The following is a 21,729-nucleotide window of genomic DNA, read 5'->3' on the forward strand; positions in this document are numbered from 1 at the left end:
AAGGACCATCTGCACACAGTCCTCCCTCTCCTCTCCCAGCCTTAGAGAGATTAAGGTCACGGGGCGGGGGAAAAACAGTGTCAGTTGGGAGGGTGAACAGGGGGGAGCAAATGGGATATTTGTAGGTCTGAGATTGGCAAGGGAAAAGGCACTGGTTAAGTGTATAGTAAATCGATACCTGCACCAAGCAGGCAGAAACCAAAATAAGAAAAAAAAGGTATAATTTTCCAATAGCATATAACATTTGAAGTACATAGGAAAAACCTAATATATATATTATCTCTAGGAAAAAAGTCAGATAGTAAATATCAAAGGGAGATAAAATGGAGAAATATGTAACATTTAGTGATGCTGTAAATTTCCCCAAAGTGATCTTCTTGGCATTTTGCATCAGTTATACCAAACAAAATCTCAGCATATTTTTCTTTGGAATTGACAATCTTTGAGACAAATGACAAAAAATAAAAACAAAAACAAAATAAAGCAACCAAAACACCACCACCACCACCACCAACAACAACAACAAAAAACCCAAAACCCAAAAAACAAAAAAGCCAAATCCATTTTGAAAAAGAACAAAACGACTTGCCATATCTGATATCAAGACTCATTGTAAATCTACAGTAATTAAAAACAGAATACAGTCAGGGGTGGTGGTACAAGCCTTTAATCCTAGCACTTGGGAGAAAGAAATATTATTATTACAATTTTGAGGCCAGACTGGGCTACATTGCAAGATTTTGTTGTCTGAAAACCAAACCAAAGCAAGACAGGATAGCACAACGAGAGGGGCGGGGGGGGGGGGGGGCGGGAGATTGAGAGAGAGCGAGAGCGAGAGAGCTTAGTTCAGAAACAGAGTCAAGTATACTTGGGACAGGTGCTGAGATTACAGATGTTTGCCACTCCTCCTGGTCTAGTAATTCTTTGCTTTTCCCATCTATTTTGTGTGCATGATAGTGGTACTGCTGCACATGTGTAGATGTCAGAAGACATTTTGTAGGAGTCCATTCTCTTTTTATGTCACTTGGGTCCCAGGGATCGACCTCAGTTTGTTGTGGTTAGTGGTTAAGTAGGTTTACACGAGTAATGACGTTTGTTTTATTTATTTAAAATCTATTTATGATCCTTTTGTGTGTGCTCACAAGCATAAATGTGTCACAGTGCACACGTGGAATTCAGACTCTTATCAAGTCATTTCCTGCCTTCCACCATGTGGATCTCAGGGAGAGAACTCAGGTTGTGAGGCTATCCTGAGTCACCTCCCCAGTCATAGCAATTATGTCTTAACCCTAGGAAGTAGGTATTATCCAAATTCTCACTTTACAGATGAGGCTAGCAAGACACAAGGGAACAGTCATTTTGTACACGTATAAACTTTTATAACTTGGAAGATGAACGTGTCTTATAAATGGAAGATTTTTCTCTGTCCTGTCTCTCAACTCCCCAGCCCATTTCCTTTTTTTTCTTGGAGGAGCCCATGGGACTACAGGTGAAAGAACTACAACTTCCAGGAGCCATTACGTAATTCACACCCCGCCTCCAGGCGCTGCCTGCGCAACGCTCACTCCCAGAACTACATTTCCCAATGTTCCTCGCGCGGCACGTGACTCTCTGTCCTCGGCGCGCGGAGAGCAGCGCGGAGAGCTCCAATTTCTCTGATCTGGTCCTAGACCCAGCCCCGGAGTTAGAATTAACTCCACCATGGAGGAGGCTGACCGAATCCTCATCCATTCCTTGCGCCAGGCGGGCACGTAAGTACGCAACCCCCAGTCGCCTCCAATTGCTCACATCCGGGACTCCAAATCCTAGGACCCCCCATTACCCGGGAACCTTAAAATCAAGACCTTGACACCCAAAGGCCCAAACTTAAAGGATTCCGAAGCCTCTCCTCCTCCTCCCTGCCTACACTCTAACATCACGAGTTTCCTAAATACTTTGATGTGGACATTTGATAAAACCTCGAGGACTCAGACACCTTACAAACTGAGACCTGGATATGCTGGGACCCTGATATCTAGAGGTTTCAGGACACCCACACCAGGAAACTGATAACACAGGAGTCTGGCACTCAGAGTCTCCAGAATTCCTGAGACTGGCTACTTGATCTTCGAACAATAACTCCTGAAACTCCCAGGACTTATCAAAATACCAGGGCCCTACATTCTGACAGTAGCAGCACTTGGTAACACAGGAACACAAAGGATGCACGCTTTGAGAGCCCTAAAAGTCCTGGATGTCAAAATTTAGGATGCCCGATTTTTTGTTTCTATTTATTGACCCTGACATTTGAGACTTCTGAAAACTGCAGCCTCTTCTTATGTACCTTCCCCAAACCTCGTAGATCTAGGAGGCCTTGCCATGCAAAGAGCAATGTCTTGGTGCCCAGAAATATGGAGACTGTGCCACTTGGACCATTTTCACTTTTGCAGATCCCAGAGGTTTGAAACTTTGAAGTGTAGGGGAGTTTGAGACTTTTCTGAACTCAGGTTACACTCATTCACTGAGGTTTTAGGACTAAGTAAAAAGTCACTAGCACCCAGGGTCTGTTGAAGCCTAGGTTGTTCCCTGCCCCGACCTGGATTCTAGAGCATTCCCTCTCTGGAAGTCTGTACTTTGTTTCCTAACTACTCAAGCCTGGTGCTTTCTATTTTAGGGCAGTCCCTCCAGAAGTGCAGACTCTGCGAGCTTTCACCACTGAGCTGGTCGTAGAGGCTGTGGTCCGATGCCTTCGAGTGATCAATCCTGATGTGGGCTCTGGCCTCAGTCACTTGCTACCACCAGCCATGTCTGCCCGCTTCCGCCTGGCCATGAGTCTGGCTCAGGCCTGCATGGTGAGTGCCCTCCTCCCAGTGTGCACACTGTCTTCCTTCCTTTTTCACGAAGTCGCCAAGTTCTTTGACACTTGCCTTCTTCTCTGTCCCTTTGTATAGCTCAGCGTTCATTAATGGTTAAAGCTGCTGCCTCTGTAGCCAAACTGTGTGACTAGTTCAGACCCTACCTAGTTCAGTTCGCACTTTCTGTGTGACCCTAACTGTTCTATGCCTTCTCCTTATTTGTGAAATGGAGATGATATAATGAGCTTGTGTGGATTAAATGAGCTGATTCGGTTTGTGCTCAGGCTAATGTTAACAGCCACCTTCTAAGCTTGGCATCAAAATCTCACTCCACTGTCACATAGTAGGCCATTTACCTATTTATTAGGGCTGAAGGAAGAGCTTGACTGGGTTACATTCTCCTAAATAAAGCTCTGACTAGCTCTGCCCAGACCTCATGGACATCCTATAGGACCTGTGATTACTTGTTTCATCGATGGGCTGGGGAAGAGATGCTTGCTTCCCGAGGAAGGTCATTGTCTGTTCCACTGTATTGTGCTTCTCTTAGTTCCAAAAATGATGCTCTAATGAAGCTCCCAGCCCTCTTCACTTCAGAGCTGTGCCCATTTACTGTGGTCAAGAGCAGAGAGCTCTACCTTTTCTTGTAGCTCACTGTCTTTGCAGCTTTGAGCCTGCCTTTTAACCTTTTTGGTCCTCAGTTTCTCTGTGTTGGCGGTGAGTGAAAGCTAAACTGAACCAGGGTGTAGCTCAGTTTTAGAGTGTGTACTTCATATGTATGAGGTCTTGGGTTCAGTCTCCAGCATGCACAAAGCAAAAACTGAGTTGCTATAGGAATAGTTGATCACATACTTTGGCAGCCTGTATTCCAGCAGCCTGTGGCTATGGAGTGATTGTTGATTTTTCCAGAATACTCAAGAAATTGCTGTAAGTCTATGGTAGAGTATCCAGTAGACTAAAGGGGACAGGTCATCACAGTTCTTTGCCTTGGACCACTGTTTATGCAGTTTTGGTCTGAGCAGTAACCCTGTTGGCTCTGCCTAGCCTGCTCATTACTCTCAGGTTTGCCTAGCTATCAAGAGTTCTCACTTTCTTCTGCCTAGGACTCTAGACATGGTCTAGACCATGGTCCCATGAAACTGTCAGTCCACCCCTGATCTGGTCTAGACATGGTCTAGACCATGGTCCCATGAAACTGTCAGTCCACCCCTGATCTGGTTTAGACATGGTCTAGACCATGGTCCCATGAAACTGTCAGTCCACCCCTGATCTGGGACCATGCTCTGGAAGATGGCCTTCAAAGAGGGCATGAAAGGAACTCGGTGGGAAGCACCAAGGTGGTGGGGTGAGGCTTTCTCTGATGTTCCCCTTCTCAGTGCTGTCTGCCTTTCGATCTTGTGGCTCGTGTTGATTTCATTGTGGGGTAGAGAACCTAGTGGTTAAGGGATATGTATATATATACATATATATATACACACACATACATACATATATATACACACATACATACACACACACATACACACACACACACACATATATATATATATATATATGTAATTGTCCAGCTCAGTAGCCATGGTTTGCCAGAACAACCAGAAAGTGTCTCCAATTCAGCACTGTGTGTTCCGGTGTCTTCCTCTGTATATACCTTGCTTCTGGTGTCTATTTCTGTACCTAAGCCACCTTTCTCTTTTTGGCATCTCTCACTACATATAGGTGTCTTAGTATGTGCTCTGTTGCTGCGAAGAGACACTATGACCATGACAACTCTTATAAGAGAAAGCAATTAATTGAGGCTTCCTTACAGTTTTCGAGGTTTAGACCATTATCATCGTGGCAAGGAGCATGGCAGTACACAGGCAGATGTGGTAGCTGAGAGCTCTACATGTGGATCCCAAGGCAGCAGGAAGAAAGACTCTAGTCTTGGTTGGCATGGGCTTCTAAAACCTCAAAGCCCAACCCCAGTGACACATTTTCTCTAACAACACCACACCTTCTAACCCTTTCAAATAGTACCCACTCCCAGGAGAGCAAGCATACAAATCTATGAGCCTATGAGGCGATTCAAACCACCACAACTCCTGGAATGACAAGTCTTTGATTGCAGATATCAAATACAAAATTCCTAAATAACGGAGCATAGAAGCAGGTTGTTTTTATACGTGTGTGGCCATGATCCTCGGCTATAACTTTCTTTTGACAGAATGCATGAATACTCATCGGAATGACTTCTTTTGAGTCAATATTTTGTACCAGGCACTGTGGTGACATGCTTATAACTCAATCTTTGTGACAACTGTCTGAGATGAGTACTTTTAGTATCATTTTGAAAGATATTGAAAACATTTTACTTATTTGGATTTATTTTTTTTTAAAATTTTCTGCATATGAGTGCTTTTGCCTGCGATGTGTATATATATGCACCATTTGTGTGCCTGGTAATGGTGGATGTCAGAAGAGGGCATCACAGCCATGGAACTGAAGTTACAGAAGGTTGTGAGCCACCATGTGGTTGCTGGGAACAGAACCCAGGTCCTTTGGAAGGACAGCTAGTGCTCCTAACCACAGAGCCATCTCTCTAGCCACTGGTATACTTTTCTTTTCACATGATAGAACTGAAGTACAGAGAAGTATTGGCCTGGGGTCACACGGTCGGTAACATGCAGAGCTTGGGTTTGAGTCCAGGAAGTTTGCTTTCAGGGTCTGTATGTCTTTGAACCTATCTTGAACTCTTGAGAGTCCTTTCTTTCTGGCTGTGTGTTTGCTGATTTTCTTTTTTGCCTGTTGTTGTTGTTGATGATGATGATGATGATGGTGATGATGATGATGATTGTGTTAGTGCTAGGGATGGAACCCAGGGTCTTCTCATGTTAAGCAAGCCCTCTGAGCCACATCCTTTGTTCTGTTTATTTTTAGGCACTGCTTATATAATAGATTGCTTTATGGGTTTCCTCTCAAAGGCTCTGAATAGTGTGTCCCTAAGCTGTCAGTGCTCTCTTGACTTTATTAATTATGTTTTTCTTAAAGTTGCATCTTTTCACAGGGCAGAAGTCCTGTGTTCTCTTGTGGCCTTTGGATTTTGAGTCATATTTCGTTAGCAATGCTAAGCTTTTTTGGTTTTGTTGTTGTGCTTTTTGAGACAGGGTTTTTATGTATAGCCCTGGCTGTCTTCGAACTTGCTCTGTAGACCACACTGGCCTCGAACTCACAGTTCGGCCTCCTCTGCCTCCCAAGTGCTGGAATCAAAGGTCATGCACTACCATCATGAGGTAGTAGCCTCTGAGCTTTAATGTCTGGTGTTTTTTTTTGTTTTGTTTTGTTTTTTGATCTTGTAATACTGTCTAGGGTGGCTTTGTAGCTGTCACTGGGGCCTGGATACCTTGGGGATGCAGGGGAAAAGTGGGAGGGTGATGGCTAGTGAAGGCGACAGAGTCGGTATGGTAGTCACAGGGCTTCCAGAGCAGGAGGCGCCTCCCTGCTTGGCAGATGGGGGTCTGGTTTCTTTTCTTTTTTATCCTCAGCATCATTATCTGCTTATACTTGCTAACCCCCAGGACCTGGGCTATCCCTTGGAGCTTGGCTATCAGAACTTCCTCTATCCCAGTGAGCCTGACCTCCGAGATCTGCTTCTTTTTTTGGCTGAGCGACTACCCAGTGATGCCTCTGAGGACGCAGACCAGCCTGCAGGTATGGGGTCCTATAGGACTGGGGAAATGGACTGTGTTCCCAGGGTGATAGGGGCCTGAGAGAAGTGTCAGGAAGGGTAGGGGGCAGGGCATATCTTCTGGAGAATTGGGTGGATCAGAGGTCAGAGAACAGATAGACCCAAGACAGGCAGTGTGAGGACTGGGTTCCCAGCTTACCCCCTGTCCCTCGCACACTCGCTAACTCCAGTCTTCTCACATGGATGTTCTTAGTGGTCTCCAAATGTGCCAGGTGAGAGCTAGCCTCAGGCTATTTTGGTCCCTGAATTATTCTTCCCTCAGTTCTCTTCATAGTCAGCTCCCTACCAGGTGAGTCCAAAGCATGGGGCACATGCTGCTGAAGATGGCTATCCACGCCACCCACCCTGGAACTGTAAACGTGTTTAAAATGTTAGGAGATGTTTTTTTTTTTGGTGTGACTTGATTGCACTGTTCTTGAGCATGAACTTTGTAGATGATAACATCATGCCCAAGTGTCAAAAGGTTAAATCTATCCTCAATGTTCTGTGGCTTCTGCTCTGTTATGTCAAGAGGTCTTTCTCTGGCTGTTCGTTGAAACATTCCGGCTCCCCTTTACCATCCTTCTCTTTCCTGCTTAGAATAGATGGTGCTAATGGTCCTATTCTTGAAGTTCCTTTTCTGTTCTCTTGCTGACCCATGAAGATGGAGACCTCCCTTTTGGTTTTCCTGAGGTGGTTTTTAACCGGGTAACTGGTACTCCTATGTAGTTAACGCTCAGGAAGTGCTGAGTGACTGAGAATGGTAGTTGAATCCATCTGCATCTGGAGGTGAGGGATCAGGTGTTATGGCTGGCTTCCCAGATTGGTAGCATGTTACTCCTTCCCTACCCACCCCCCTCGCCCCCTCATAGGTGACTCGGCTATTTTCCTTCGGGCCATTGGGAGCCAAATCCGGGACCAGCTGGCCCTGCCCTGGGTCCCACCTCTCCTTCGAACTCCCAAGGTGCAGCGCCTCCAGGTGGGAATCCCCACCTCCGTTTGGACTTGTCCCCTCCTTGCCTTCTTTGTCTGTCATGTGTTTGATCAGGTTGTTGTCCCTTTCATTAGTACCTCATTCTGGAGGCACTGACTCTGCTTTCCCCACAGGGCTCAGCCCTCCAGCAGCCGTTCCACTCCAGCAGGTTGGTTCTGCCTGAGTTGAATTCCAGCGGAGGTGAGGATGCAGCTGTATGAATCTAAGCGAGGAGGGGAGAGGCTTGTGTGAGCACTGGTATGCGAGGACAAAAGGCTGACACTGTCTCTGCCTTCAGAGCCACGGGAGTTCCAGGCCAGTCCCCTGCTGCTACCAGCCCCCACACAGGTGCCCCAGCTTCAGGGGAGGGCAGCCTCACTCCTTGAACACCATGCCAGCCAGCTCTGCCAGCATGTGAACAGGGATTGCCCAGGAGATGAAGACCGGGTGCGCTGGGCATCCCGCGTCCCATCCCAGGTACTGCCTGAGTTCAGCTCTCCCTGAGAGTCTCCTGCTTCTGGTGGCTCCTGTTTGTTCTCTGCATCTCGTTTCCCCCTATTCTGGCCCTCTCTTCATTGCTTCTCTGTGTACACCTGCCTGGCTCCCTGCCTGAAAGAATGGATAAGAAGTGCAGAATCTACAGCAAGCCCTTCTTGCCTGCTCTTCTTTTCTGAAAAATGGGGGTGTAGAGTAGTGACCTTGCATGAGTTTTACCTGGGACTGTTGGGGGCATACCCTGTGGGGACGGGGCCTGAGCCTTTCAGTTTGTCTGTCTGTGCATTTGTCAGTGATTCTCCTTTGTCTGGCTCTAGGTGACTGCACCATCTCCTCCTGTTACTGTCTTGTGCTGTAGTTTCTCTGATGCACTCTATCAACCTTTCTGTCTTCCCTGTTTGTAGCCTTCATCTTTCTCTGTCTCGCTTTTGCCTATTTCTTCCTTTTCTTTCTCCGCCTCAGTCCATATCTTTCTCTGTCCTCGCTTCCTCCCTATCTACTTCTCTGCTGGTCTCTTCTTTCTACCTCCTTCCTGTCCACTTCCAGTTTTGTCTTTCTATCTGTCCCTGCCACCCTGGTTGCCATTTGCTTATTCTTTCTCTCTCCCTGCCCAGTCTGCTTTTTTGAGGGGTGGGGGTGGGAGTGGGGGTGTGGGATGAGATTTGAGACAGTGTCTCACTAGATATCCCAAGCTGGCATCAAAATTTATAATCCCCTTGCTTCTGCCTCCTGAGCGCTGAGACTAAAAGCATGTGCCACCACACCCAGATCCCATCTCTTCTTTACACTTACAGGAATTTTGATGTGTAAATATAGAGGAATCGCTCTAATGATGCTTGTCTTCTAGTCCTTCTTTTATTCTCCTTTAGCTTCCCCACTGTGGTTTTAGAGTAAGTCTCAGAGCTTGGACTACAGTTTCATGGTAGAACCTGGTTCCGTCCGTGTTCAGGATCAAATCCTAGCGAACCCAGACTGTCACATAATTTCAGCTCTGAGTACTCAGATGTGTCATTACTCACAGGAACATTTTTGTTAATGGAACCACTGTACTGTTTTTATACTGAATGAAATAAATGATTTCTTAGCCCCATTTAATACTGACACACGTCTCTATTGTAAACTCTAATTTCTTTATCTGCCTGTCCCCAACTCTAGGGTTTTGTTTTTTTGTTTTTTTTTTTGTTTTTGGTCTGGCACTTTTTTTTTTCCCTGTATCTATGCTGTCCATATCTTTCTATCTCTTTCTAATTTGAAAGCTCCAGGCTCACTTTGTTCTCTAGTCACTTTCTTCCCCAGGGTCAGGGGTGAGTGGGTAGAGAAGTGCAGCTGTGGAGATAGGGCGCTCCTAGGCCAGGGCTGGGACCTACGTTGGTGGGAAGTCCCAGCCCTAGGGACCAGCAGGTATGCCTTCCTCTTGCCTTCTGTCCTTTCCAGGAGGATTCCCGGGCTCCACAGCAGAGATTGCACAAGCAGCTGATTGAACATCTGCGTCAAAGCTGGGGCCCACTTGGAGCCCCGACACAAGTCCGAGACCTAGGAGAGATGCTGCAGACCTGGGGTGCTAGGGCTATGACTGGTGTGCCCAAAGGCTCCCGCTTCACCCATTCAGAGAAGTTTACTTTCCATCTGGTGGGTAGGCTAGAGTGGACAGGGCATGTCCGGAGTGCTTTCTTTATTAACACTACTGTTATTGGCATAGGATCTGGTGCCCACTGAGTAGGTCCTCTCCAACTAGGACAGGGTGTCTAGATGGTTCCCCTAGCTTTTTGAGACTTTAGTAGAGGAAAGGCAGATAGGTGGGACTCGTGTAAGAGTGTGAAGTGCTCCCACTACAAAGTCCATCTTGCCTTGGGCTTTCCTTTGGGAATTTTTTTCCTTTGGAAACACCTTTTCTCCTTAGACACTCATCTTTCTTGTGGACATTTTGGGCAGGGTCGTTATGGAGTCAGAGTAGTTATAGGGTCAGGGTGGTCAGGTGGTTATAGGGTCATGGCGGTTGTAAGGTCAGGGTGGTCAGGGTGGGTATAGAATCATGAAGAGGTTGTAGGGTCAGGGTGGATATAGGGTCCGGATGGTCAGGTGGTTATAGTGTCATGGTAGTTGTAGAGTCAGGATGGTCAGGGTGGGTATAGAATCATGAGGTTATAGGGTCGTGGTGGTTGTAGGGTCAGGGTTGTCAGGGAGGTTTCCTTGTGGTCAGGCACTCTAATCAGCAGTTACAGATGGCACTTTATTCTCTTGTAGTAACAATCTGAAAACTGTCAGTGGTTGAGTGGACATGGGTACAGTGCTTGAGGGTGCTTTGGGGGTTTGAGGCTGGCCTGGGAGGGATAGAACTTTGTGTGATAGTCAGGTTGCTTCTTCTACCCATAGGAGCCCCAGGTCCAGGCAGCTCAGATGGCAGATGTACCAGCTACCTCTCAAAGGCCTGAACAGGTAAGGAGACCAAGACAGACAGACAGACAAACAGACACGCACACACATAGAGTCAGCTGGGCTATTGCCTGTCTTCTGGACTTGGTAGCTCCACCTAGACTGGCGTGTGTTTCTCAGGACACACGGGCAGCTCAAGAGCAGGAGTTAGAGTCCCTTCGGGAGCAGCTGGCGAGTGTGAACCACAATATTGAAGAGGTTGAAGCTGACATGAAGACCCTGGGAATCAACCTTGTGCAGGTGAGGGGCTTGGAGAGGGACTTTGGCTGGACCAGGCAGAACTGGGGCCTTGAGAGATGATCTGACATCTAGAGATCTATAGATGCCATAATCGTTTATGGAGCATCCTAGAGACCTCTGGTATTGTTGAAGGCTCAGGAGAACTTATGCAAAGAAACATGTAGGGTTGATAGCTTGCTAGACTATAGGTCTATATAGACTATATAGGTCTATATAGACTATATAGGTCTATATATAGGTCTATATAGGCTATATAGGTCTATATAGGTCTATATAGACTATAGGTCTGGCATCAGTCAGGCTTTGTAGGGGAACATAGGAGCTATGGGCATCAGGGAATCAAGGTGGATGTGTAGGGGCAGGGCCTTACAGGGCTTCTCAGAGCCTCTGGCTGTCAGTACAGAGCTGAAGATGTCAAAGACTGTAGTAGGTAGAGGCTTTGGAGTTCTCTGAGGTCTTGAGCTGGGCCAGGGCCATAATGGGCTCACTGGGATCGTGGGCTGTGTGTATGACTGGGAGCTTGGCTGTGAGTGTACCAGGTGGAAACCGAGTGCCGACAAAGTGAACTCAGTGTGGCCGAGCAGGAGCAGGCCCTGCGCCTGAAGAGCAGGACAGTGGAATTGTTGCCTGATGGGGCTGCCAACCTCGCCAAGCTGCAGGTGGGCTGGGGTTTGGGGTTGGGCTGAGAGGGGTGGGTAGATGGATCCAGCCCATCTTGACATATCCTCGACTCCTGCCAGCTTGTGGTGGAGAGCAGTGCTCAGAGGCTCATCCATCTAGCAAGCCAGTGGGAGAAACACCGGGTCCCACTTCTTGCTGAGTACCGCCACCTCAGAAGACTCCAGGACTGTAGGGAGGTAAGTGGCACAGTGGGCTGAGTATAGATGGACTGCCCATAGGGAGGGGGCTGTTTCTGAGCTCTGCTCACTGCCTTCTGCCTATGGGTTCCTGCTAGCTGGAATCGTCTCGACGGCTGGCAGAAATCCAGGAGCTGCACCACAGTGTTCGAGCAGCTGCAGAGGAGGCTCGCCGGAAGGAGGAGGTCTATAAGCAGCTGGTAAGGCCTACTTTAGGGCCCTGGGTTGTAAGGGTGGTTGTGGTATAGGGCTTGGGCTCATGCCTGCCATGTTCCCACCTAGGTGTCAGAGCTGGAGACTCTGCCAAAAGATGTGTCCCGGCTGGCCTATACTCAGCGCATCCTGGAGATTGTGGGCAACATCAGGAAGCAGAAGGAAGAGATCACTAAAGTATGTCACTGTGGCTCTGATTGATGGCTCATGTAGGCAGACAAGCATAGGGGTGATCACATGGGGACTTTATGCTCACTACTAGGCAGAGCTGTTCAGGCACACTCCAACACATAATAGTCACCCCAACACAGTGACACAGGCCCTGACTGGATATAAGTATAGGCACGTGAGCGTTATCACTGATCAGCTACCTTGCCTAAGATGTGCACTGAGAGTTAGTTACTCTGCTTTCTGCCAGATCTTGTCGGACACAAAGGAACTGCAGAAGGAAATCAACTCTCTCTCTGGGAAGCTCGACCGGACATTTGCAGTGACTGATGAGCTTGTGTTCAAGGTATGGCGCAGGCTGGCCTCCGGGAGGGTGGAGGTGGGACTGAGGTGTTGCCTGCCCCTCTATGAGTCCTTTAGGTGCACTGTTGCTTGGGGCCTAGCTTTGTTCTGTGGAGGATGAAGGCCAAGTACTAGTAAAGAGTGGTCTTATAGGGGCATAGAGTAGTGGAAAAGGGGGAATGGCTTGCTGATATCTCGGAGATCCCCTTTGTCTTATCAGGATGCTAAGAAGGATGATGCTGTTCGGAAAGCCTACAAGTACCTCGCTGCCCTGCATGAGGTGAGGGGAGCCATGTGCCTGGTGGGATGGCTGGAGAGGGCCAGCATAGGTGCAAGCCTTGTATTCTTGCTGTCTCCAGAATTGCAGTCAGCTCATCCAGACCATTGAGGACACAGGCACTATCATGAGGGAAGTTCGAGATCTTGAGGAGCAGGTGAGACCTGGGACTGGTAAGGGGAATGGAGACAGGCCAGGGGATAGTTCCTTGTTTTGCGTTGAGAGTCTTTGAAACCAGACAACTAACAGCTAGAGGCTTTGCCTTCGTGCCCGCTGTGCCTGGGACCTGAAGCTAGACACTTGCCTACTCTGAGCCCTGGCTTTTAGCTTGCGGCTCCTAATGCCTCCCAGCGCCCACGGCAGAAGTTGCTGCTTTAGGTGGAGTGGAGGGAAGGACATACGCAGAAGCCCAGTGATGGGAAGGAACAGGCTGCTGTTATGGGGATAGGAGGAGCAGGGAGGAAGCCTGCAGGGGCTGAAGAAGTGTGCATCCTGTTTTCTTAGATTGAGACAGAGATGGGCAAGAAGACTTTGAGCAACCTGGAGAAGATCTGTGAGGACTACCGAGCCCTTCGCCAGGAGAATGCTGGCCTCTTGGGCCGGGTCCGAGAGGCCTAGAGCCCTGATGGATGTCTCCTAACCACAGGCAGGAATTTGGGGGTGCTGGAGACAGTGCTGAAGCACCTGTTCTAGCACTCTCTTTCATTTGGTATCCGCTTTCTCCTGCTGGGATCTTAAACCCAGCTGTCTGCTTATATGTTCCCATATCTGATCAGGGTGATTGTCCAGCTGACCACAGTTTATTGGATGGGCACTGGGGGCCAGGGGCCTTGGATCCCAAATAAAAGAGAAGTTCTTCTGTGGGCCACGCTTAGGCATGGATTGGGGCTTGTGGGTAGGGAACTGGGGTCAGTGGCAAGTGAGACGTGGGGTACATCTTGGAGAGTCGGTGTGTATTCATGGAACTCAGGAGATAGAGTGGAGGGGGCTGCATGTGTGTACGTGCACATGAGCGTGTTCTGACAAGCTGTGTCTGACTTGGTATTTTGGGCATTGCTTGAGGCTGCGTATGATCAGTTATGCCTGTGTGGTTTTGGGGGATGTAATTGTGAAGGTTCCAGTGCTGTTGCTGTGTAAGGGTCTGTATATACACCTATGTGTGATAGTGCCCATGGTTCCAGATGTTGTGGGTGAGTGCTTTGGGGTGTGAGTCAGTAGGACTGCAGTCATGTGTGACTGCATGACTAACTTTGAAAGCTCACGAATGTACCAAGGCAGGCTCTTCATGTTTTAGGGTTTGGATTGAGTAAATATTAGGATGGTGTCTGTCATCTTTCTGCTTGGCAGTGGCCAAGGCAGATATGTATAGCTGGTTGTGAGGGCTCTTTGACTGGAAAGTTTATCTTGGGGCTAGGTTGGGGATAGGGGCTAGGCTGGGATTGGTACCCCTCTCAGCCTTAAGGCAGATGATATGATCCAGGAGGGCAGCTAGATAGGCAAGACAGCAGACACATCATCGCCTGGTTTCCATAGGTACACCTAGGACTTGCCTCCTTGCCCCCACAGCCTCAGTGTCATGGTTTTGGCCCCCTCCCCCGCCCACCTTTTCTTGGTTTTGAGGTCAAGGGCAGGGGTTGGAGCACTTGTTGGGGCGTTGGCTCCTCTTCTTGCGAAACTCAAATTCATCTACGGTCCACACTGCTCCCTTCTCGCTCTCCACTCGCACAAAGCACTTGTGCAGGCTCAGGTTGTGGCGGATGGCGTTCTGTGGAGGGGACCGGGACCCCAGTCAGGGACAGGGTGGACAGTCACCCTGAGTCTGAGACTGACCTGCTCCTTCCCTACATGTCTAGCCCCAGGCTAACCATCCTTGGAGCCATCCCAGCTGCCAGTGTGTACAGAGGAACTCACCTTCCAGGTGGCGGGGTGGTTTCTGAAGTAGGCAAACATGCGAGTAAACCAATGGTAGATTTCATTGAGTGTCCTCTGCCTTTCTGGGGCTTCCAGGATGGCCTGGAAGTTGGAGTCAGGTAGAATAAGGGGGATGTTCCTCAGGGTTGTGGCTGAGGGGGCAGCCTACTCTCGGCCCTCTGAGCTATGATAGCTTTGTAATGTGGGTCAAGGGGAAGGAGAAAGAATAGGGTGAGGCATGAGGTCAAGGATGATGTTAGAGGTAGGTAGGGTGGACAATGGAAAGGGTAGTTTGTAGTGTTACAGTTTGCTTTGCACTGAGGGCTAGATCTGAGGTGAAGCTATTAAGAAGGATCATATCTTGGGGCTCCTCAGAGCTGAGGTTTGTTAATGGGTGAATTTTGCTCTTGGTGCAGTGTAGGAGGCAAGCACCCCCCCCCCAAACTCCCCTGCTGCTGCCCATCAGCTGCTGGGCCTCTGCTGCCCTGCTTACCCATCGGATAAGGGTGGCATAGGTGAAAGGGGGTCGCATATTGTGGTACTTGAAGTAGTCCATGTTGTGGAAGAACTCTGCAGAAGGTTGGCATAGATCAGAGCCCATGGCCTCCTCACCCCCTACTCCACCTTTGTCTGCACCAGGAATCCAAGGTCTCAGTTCCTACCACTAGCACCAAGGGGGGAGGGGCAGTCTATGCTCACACATAGTACTGTTTACTGAGTACCTGCCGTAAGCTGTGTCTTCTTTGCAGCACTCCTGCCAAACTAGCTCCCCTCACTTTAAAAAGGAGTCAAGGAATTTGTATATCAAAGGCCTGTAAGCAGCTCAAGTGGCATAGCCAGCCTGACGCCAAATATCTATGGTCCCTGGTAAACTCACAACCCAGGCCTGACAGGTGGGAGAGGGTTGGTGAGCTTGGTTGAGTGCACCTGACTTCCTGGAGGTGGGGACTGAAGAGAGGGCTCTTTGGACTCAGCCAGGCTCCTCCCTCATGGTGACTGAATGAAGTAGCACATGCCAAGTAGGTGAGGCCTGGCTCCAATCCCCCAAAACACGGGGCCCGAGGCTATGCATTTATAACAGTTGGAGGCTTCTAAGCCTAATAAACTCAGGTGCACTTTCCTCCCAGCTCTTAGTGGGGGTGAGGGGAATGGGGGAGCTCCTTTGTACCCCCTGGCACTGGGGTGTGGACTCCACTGACCTGGGAAGGTACTATTGCCATGGCTTCCCCAGAGGTGCCTCCGCACTGCAAACAGGCCGTCTGGAGCCTCCCGAGGAGCAGACCAGGCCGGGAGCACACTGCCCTGGGTACTGGTGGCTACGATGCAGCAAGAGCTCTTGTCCATTGAGGCCTGAGGGGTTGGGAGGGGCGTGGTAATTGAGACGCTTAAGCTTGTCATTTCATTGTAGCCTTTCAAACATTAATTTGAATTTTCTTATTAGTTAAGCTTGTTTTTAGACAATTTTGTACATGTATGTAATCCACACAGACCACTTTCACCCTATCTCCTCCCTCATCGCTTATCTTCCTTCTTCTCATTCCTTTCCCCCTTCATTCATGTCTATTTATTTTGGTTTTAAAATTATTATTATTATTATTATTATTATTATTATTATTATTGCCATTATTATTATTATTGCCAGGGTCTTACTATGTAGCCCTGACTGGCCTGCAGCTCTCAGAGATGTACTTTCCTCTGCCTCCTGAGTGTTTGCTTATTCATCTTTTTGTCATACTTCATTTTTTTTTTTTTTTTTTTTTGTCTGAGACAGTCTCACTATATATCTCTAGCTGGCCTTGTACCTTCTATCCTAGTTCTACCTCTGGAGTGCTAGGATTATAAGTGTGTGCCACCACATCTGGCTTCTACTTTTTATTTTATGTTTCTCTGTGTAGTCTTGGCTGTCCTGGAGCTCAATGTATAGACCAGGCTCTGTAGACCAGGCTGGCCTCGAACTCACAGAGATCCGCCTGCATCTGCCTCCTGAGTTCTAGGATTAAAGGCGTGTGCCACCACACTGAGCTTTCCATTTTACTTTAAAAAATGGTTGCTTGCTTGGTTGGATATTTATGTAGGTGGGCTCTTGCTCTGTAGTACAGGCTAATCTAAAATGTACTATGTAGCACAGGATGGGCTGAGATTACTGCCAAATCAGCTTGCATTTTATTTTAGGTGTACAGGGGTTTTGCCTGTATGCATGTCTGGGCATCGCATGTGTGCCTGGTACCTGTGGAAGGCAGAAAAGTGCATTGGACCCACTGGAACTGGAGTTAGAGATAGTTGTGAGCTGCTCTGAGGGTGCTGGGAACCAAACTCTTGTTCCCTGAAAGAGCAGCAAGCTTTCTTAATTCCTGAGCTATCTCTCCAGTTCCCCAACCCCACTTTATTTTACAATTTGCAGTTCCTTATTTGGTTATATTTCTATCTGATTTGTATGTGTGGTGTGTGTACACATGCTGGGATTACAGATTTCCAGTGCTGCATCTGGTGTGGGTGCTGGCATCTAAACTCAGGTCCTTTTTTTGTCAGGGGTGTTCAAGACAGGGTTTCTCGGTGTAGCTCTGGCTGTTCTGGAACTAGCTTTATAGACCAGGCTGGCTTCCAACTCACAGAGATCCACCTGCCTCTGCCTCCCGAGTGCTGGGATTAAAGGCGTGCGCCACTACCACCCAGCAAAACTCAGGTCCTTATCCTTGTATGGCAATCACTTTTCCCTCTCAAGTTTCTCCCCAACTCTGTTTCTTTGTATTTTAGAAGAGTCAGGGTGTCTCTGTGTTGGCCAGGCTGGTTTTGAACTTGAGGGTTCAAGTGATCTTCCTTCAGCCTCTCCAGTAGCCAGGACTACAGGTGCATGCCACTGTGTCCAGTAAGGTCAATGCTTTTGAGAAGGGCACCACCCTGTAGTCAATTGCAGGCTCTGGTGGAGCTCTGTAAAGCAGCATTTTAATTAGAGTACAGGCATGAGCATGTGATGAAGCCATAGATGCTGGGGCTGGGGGTGAGCAGGGGCAGAATTGGAATCCCCTAGCATCCAACTGTGAACCTGGGAGCATCAACTAAATCTTCCTGACCCAAGTTGTCCTCATTTGTGCATTAGGATGATGGTGGTAGCTACCTCCGTTATAGTATAAGACTCAATAAGTTCATATCAGCCTGAGACTGGGTATGTGAAATGTGTGGTCACGCACTGTTCGATGTTCTGAGCTTATCTTGAAATTTGAACATAAGGCCCTTCATTTTCCTTTTTTGCAGTGGCCCTGTGAGTTCACTGCCTTCTGTATGTGCCCTGAAAAGGCAGAATCATAATGTTTTGGAGGTCAGAAGGTTTGTAAGCAGAGTAGGCGTGTCTTTCGATCTGGCATATTAATTAGGTGGGAATGGTCTGTATAGGGGAGGGCTTGCATGTGAGAAGAAGACACTTGGTCCTTATGGGCTCTGGTCTTGCCCCTCAGCAGTTGAAGTCAGCTGCCTCTGGACTTGGGGTACTCACCACAGATGGAGCCTTGGCCAGCGCCATCTTCCCAGCCAGGTGGGCCTGCATAGCTCCCAGCTTCTCCTTTTCCAGCTCCAGCTGTGGGGATGTACACCAAAGCGGGGCCTCCACCTGGTCGTTCTCAGGCACACTTTTGCCCATTTCTTCCCTCACCTGGTCCTCCCTCCCATCCTTCTTTCCTGCAGCCACATCCTGCAGCCACACCCCACAGACATTACCTGCTGCTCCAGAGATTGTACCACTTCTCTCTGGAGGAGGCACTGGGCCTTGCCTTTCTCATCCAGGAGATGATCTGCTTGGCAGTGCCTGAGTAAGGAGAAGATTCCATGTAGCTGACCATGGTGGGTCAGGCCTCTTGGCTTAGTGTATCAGTTAGGGACAGCCTAGACCCTTTGGGAGATTTCTCTATGCTCAGTGCTCCCCCCGCCCCCATGCTTGCCTTAAACACATGTGCTTCAGCAACTCTGGGCTGCCAGGCCTGAGCTTATTTACCCTTTGAGTCTGGCCAAAGTGCTGGGATGACGTTAGACTGGAGGTATGCAGGGGCATGGCATTTCAGGTGTCAGGCACAGCCTATGCAAAGGCCTGGCCACGCAAACATGCACCATTGCCAAGAGTTAGGGATGACTAGCAAGATACAGAAGGGGAGGGTCGGCAGATAGAGAGCAGAGGGGCAAGAGCTCTATAGTCATCTAGAGGAACAGAAATTGGAGGATCAGGAATGTGTTTTGTGTGAGCGGAAGTGGGACAAAGCAGTTAGGCGTGTGGGCTCTGGAACCTGGCTGCTTGTGTTCATATTCAAGATTCATCACTTAGGACCTGTGTGAGCTTGACTGACCCTTAATTCTCTTTGGCCTTAGATCCTTCTGCATGTAACATGAAGGTAACTATGAGCACATACCTTTATTATTATGTCTCTTCATACATGCGAGGTAACCTGGGCCTAGAGACCCGTAACTTGCCCAAGATCACAGAGCCAGGGAGGGATGGAGTCTCAATCTTTATGATTCTTATTATCATCCATTGAGAGGATGGTGGGTTGAGACGTGAAGCCTAGGTCTTTGCTCAGACAGCAGAACTCTGTGGGTAGGGTGAGGCTACTCACTTGAGAAACTCTTCTGGCTCCTCGAAGACCTTCTCACAACCAGGCCACTTGCAGACTCCATTTGCCAGCAGTGGGTAGGATCCTTGGGGTGCAGCCAAAAGGTTGCTGGGGGTGGGAGAATATGGGATGTCAGCAGAGGAATAGGTGCAGAGGTGGACAGGGGCCATTTCTTGCCAGCCCTGCCAACTCACCTGTCTTTCCTGGGTGTACCCGAGCGCGGGAAGGTGCAGAGTAGAGCTGGCTCCCTGGACACCCATTCCAGACTGGCCACATTGATCCCTGTGGGTAGAGACAGGGTACTTCTGGAGCTGCAGGTTAGACTCTATAGCTGGTCCCAGAAGGCCCCTCCCCTTCCTGAGCCTTGAAGACTGTCTCATAGGACTCAGCTGTTCCCACAGTCAAGGGCTTCTGACATAACAGCCTAAAGATGCCCATTGGTAAGTGATGGCATTTTGACTGATAATAGCGATTATCAGTCAAATAGCGATAATAGCATTCTATGTCTTCAAGGTTCTAAGCCTGATATTTTTTTGGAGGTTGGAGTTTCTGTGACTCTTAATATACCTCCATTCTGTGACTTCTATACCTCCATAGGGCTATAATTCAGAAAAGTTTACATTGCATATGCTCAAAGATTAGAGAACTTGGAGATACTGTGAAGGTGTTACCAGGTGGCAGGCCAGGCCGGGCCTTGAGGGAGAAGACCCCAGTGGCAGCAGAGGGCGGTGGGAGGCTGATCATGGCTGGGTTGTCCAGTGGACGCACTTGGAGCACAGGGGTCTGGGCATGGGTATCCACAGTGGAGAGCTGGGGAACACATGGACCATGGCTCAGCGGGGCTTGGGGCTCAGCTCCACGGCTGTCCTCTTTGTTCCCTCCTCCCAGCCTGTTCCGATTCCATACCTGATGCATGAAGTGCGGTCTGTCCTGGAGAAGGGCCTGTAGGTGGGGCGAGGGACCTAGTCGGGCCCCAGATGGTGCCACCATGACTAGGGGCACCGTAGGCAGCTGGAGGGAGAAGGGAGATGCCGTGAGATGCCATGAGCCTCATCTTAATAGTTCTGTGTCTCATTCATTAGCTCTTTACTAAAGTCCCACACGGTAGCAACAATGGACCTATCCAGTTCACATCCGTGGAATCTGAGGCTCATGGAGAGTTGAATGCATCAAGGTCCAACAGTTCCAAGGGGTAGAGCTGGCCCCAACACTGTTACCTTCTTGAGCCCCAGCCATCTCGTCACAGTGGGATGAGGATACATGGCTATGTCCATGGGATCATAAGGTCTCCTATCAGGACGAGGATTGGGAGGGGTGGGGAAAGCCTTGAATCTCTGAAGCCTGGAGAGTGGGGATTTTCTTGGCCCTACAATATCTGCATAAGTCAGACTTGCCTGGGACCCATAAACCACTTCCTGTGCCCCAGCCAGCCCCCCCCTCCTGCCACATGCCACAGTAAAGGTCGACACCTATAGGCCCAAGTACCCCACCCTGCTTACCCCATTCTGGGCCCCGGGCCTCACCTGCAGCTGGGATGGTGGCAGGGGGTTCAAGGAAGAAGAGGTGTGGGCCCCACTTCGCAGGTCCCGGCCTTGGAAGGGTCCCCCAGGACCCCTGGTCCCTAGAAGTTCTGAGCCCTTGGGTGCAGTCTTCCAGCTTGGCAAGACTCCTGGGGATGGGCCAAGGGCCAAGGAAGGAGCCATAGGCTTGGCTGGCCTAGGGTTGGGCATTGGGTTCTTGTCAGAGGCAGGCTGCAGGAATAACAGTGGAGTGGAGTCACATGCATTCCAGGGGTGGTGCAAGATAGCCTCATAACTACACCTCTGGTCTGTCTTACATACATATATGTTACCCTGACAGCAGGAACACAGATTGATGGATATATTCTACACATGCACATGTCCAGCACCTCTCTTGCTTGCATACACCATACCACTCTGTCGTGAATGTGGGGTGATGGGGAGTTGGTTTGTGGGACCCTCCAGTACCCCCTGCACTCTGTACAGGCCATACAGTCTTTGCTGATTCTACTGGGGCTTGTCTTGGACTCTCTTCTCATCTTTTTATTCCAATGACTTGGGCATAGCCTCAAAAGATTCAGTTGGATGCTGTGAGCGGGAAGGCTCCAGGGAACTGTGCTAGTGGGAAGTCTACTGCGATAGTGAGGTGAGTGGTGTTGCTGCTACCAACCTGGATAACGGCAGAGGAGCTGCTGAGACGTGGCTGTCTTCCAGGTCTCGTCTGAAGGCAGAGTCAGGAGAAGTTGCCGGGAGCTTGGATGGAGGAGATGAGAGAAAGGGTCAAGATGATGTCTAGGTTTTTGGCATAAGCAGCTCCAACAGGAGCATTCCTGGAGATGGAGGGTAGAGGATGGAGGAGCAGAGTTTACAGTGATAGTCAGATGTGGCTAAATGCAAAAGTAAGCAGTAGAGGCAGGGAAGACTTGTAGCTAAATTCAGTACTGCAGAGCTCAGGGCTACAGCATGGGTCTGTCTTCTCTGGGCTTTTGTCTGTCATGGAATTGGCGTGGCAGGTGCCAGGAAAAAAAGAGGGACAGGGTCCCTGGGTGCTCCTCAGACTAGCCCCAATCTCTGCCCAGCTTGGAAGTCCACTTCTTCCCTTAGCCATACTGCAGTCTTCTGATTTCCTCCTCAAAGCTCTACAGGGTGACCCAGGTCCCTGTGCTGA

At 49.1% G+C, this 21,729-nt stretch overlaps 2 protein-coding genes across 2 annotated transcripts; one reads left to right on the forward strand and one right to left on the reverse strand.

Annotated features, from left to right (window-relative positions):
* Window positions 1-1,583: 1,583 nt before the first annotated feature.
* Ccdc22 (CCC complex scaffolding subunit CCDC22) lies at window positions 1,584-13,398 on the forward strand. Its single transcript, XM_021152689.3, has 17 exons — window positions 1,584-1,751; window positions 2,654-2,831; window positions 6,389-6,521; window positions 7,410-7,516; window positions 7,645-7,711; window positions 7,809-7,987; window positions 9,440-9,634; window positions 10,379-10,441; window positions 10,559-10,678; window positions 11,218-11,337; window positions 11,419-11,535; window positions 11,634-11,735; window positions 11,818-11,925; window positions 12,167-12,262; window positions 12,479-12,538; window positions 12,618-12,692; window positions 13,040-13,398. Exons 1-17 carry the CDS (start codon window positions 1,702-1,704, stop codon window positions 13,151-13,153), a joined length of 1,884 nt encoding a protein of 627 aa, XP_021008348.1. The 5' UTR covers window positions 1,584-1,701; the 3' UTR covers window positions 13,154-13,398.
* A 710-nt stretch (window positions 13,399-14,108) lies between these two features.
* Foxp3 (forkhead box P3) lies at window positions 14,109-20,840 on the reverse strand. Its single transcript, XM_021152692.3, has 11 exons — window positions 20,565-20,840; window positions 19,948-20,052; window positions 19,713-19,851; window positions 19,236-19,323; window positions 19,045-19,149; window positions 18,158-18,245; window positions 17,937-18,017; window positions 15,646-15,796; window positions 14,940-15,016; window positions 14,447-14,548; window positions 14,109-14,300 (listed from the first exon to the last, which is right to left on the reverse strand). The coding sequence occupies exons 1-11, from the start codon at window positions 20,769-20,771 to the stop codon at window positions 14,157-14,159; spliced, it is 1,287 nt and encodes a 428-aa protein (XP_021008351.2). The 5' UTR covers window positions 20,772-20,840; the 3' UTR covers window positions 14,109-14,156.
* Between the last annotated feature and the right edge of the window lie 889 nt (window positions 20,841-21,729).

This window comes from Mus caroli, unplaced genomic scaffold (genome assembly GCF_978045245.1).
Source record: "Mus caroli unplaced genomic scaffold, Mus_caroli_1 scaffold_5, whole genome shotgun sequence".
Lineage (NCBI taxonomy): Eukaryota > Metazoa > Chordata > Mammalia > Rodentia > Muridae > Mus > Mus caroli.

Bases quoted from the DNA above. Each gene is read 5' to 3' on its own strand.
- Foxp3 (XM_021152692.3), bottom strand. From the start codon at position 20,771: ATGCCCAACCCTAGGCCAGCCAAGCCTATGGCTCCTTCCTTGGCCCTT. The intron at 15,797-17,936 runs GTGAGTACCCCA...CCAACCCCTCAG, and splicing joins TGGCCAAGGCTCCATCTGTG to GCCTCAATGGACAAGAGCTC. The intron at 15,017-15,645 runs GTCAGTGGAGTC...AACCTTCTGCAG, and splicing joins TGGCAATAGTACCTTCCCAG to AGTTCTTCCACAACATGGAC.
- Ccdc22 (XM_021152689.3), top strand. From the start codon at position 1,702: ATGGAGGAGGCTGACCGAATCCTCATCCATTCCTTGCGCCAGGCGGGC. The intron at 7,517-7,644 runs GTGGGAATCCCC...CTTTCCCCACAG, and splicing joins CCAAGGTGCAGCGCCTCCAG to GGCTCAGCCCTCCAGCAGCC. The intron at 7,712-7,808 runs GTGAGGATGCAG...CTCTGCCTTCAG, and splicing joins TGAGTTGAATTCCAGCGGAG to AGCCACGGGAGTTCCAGGCC.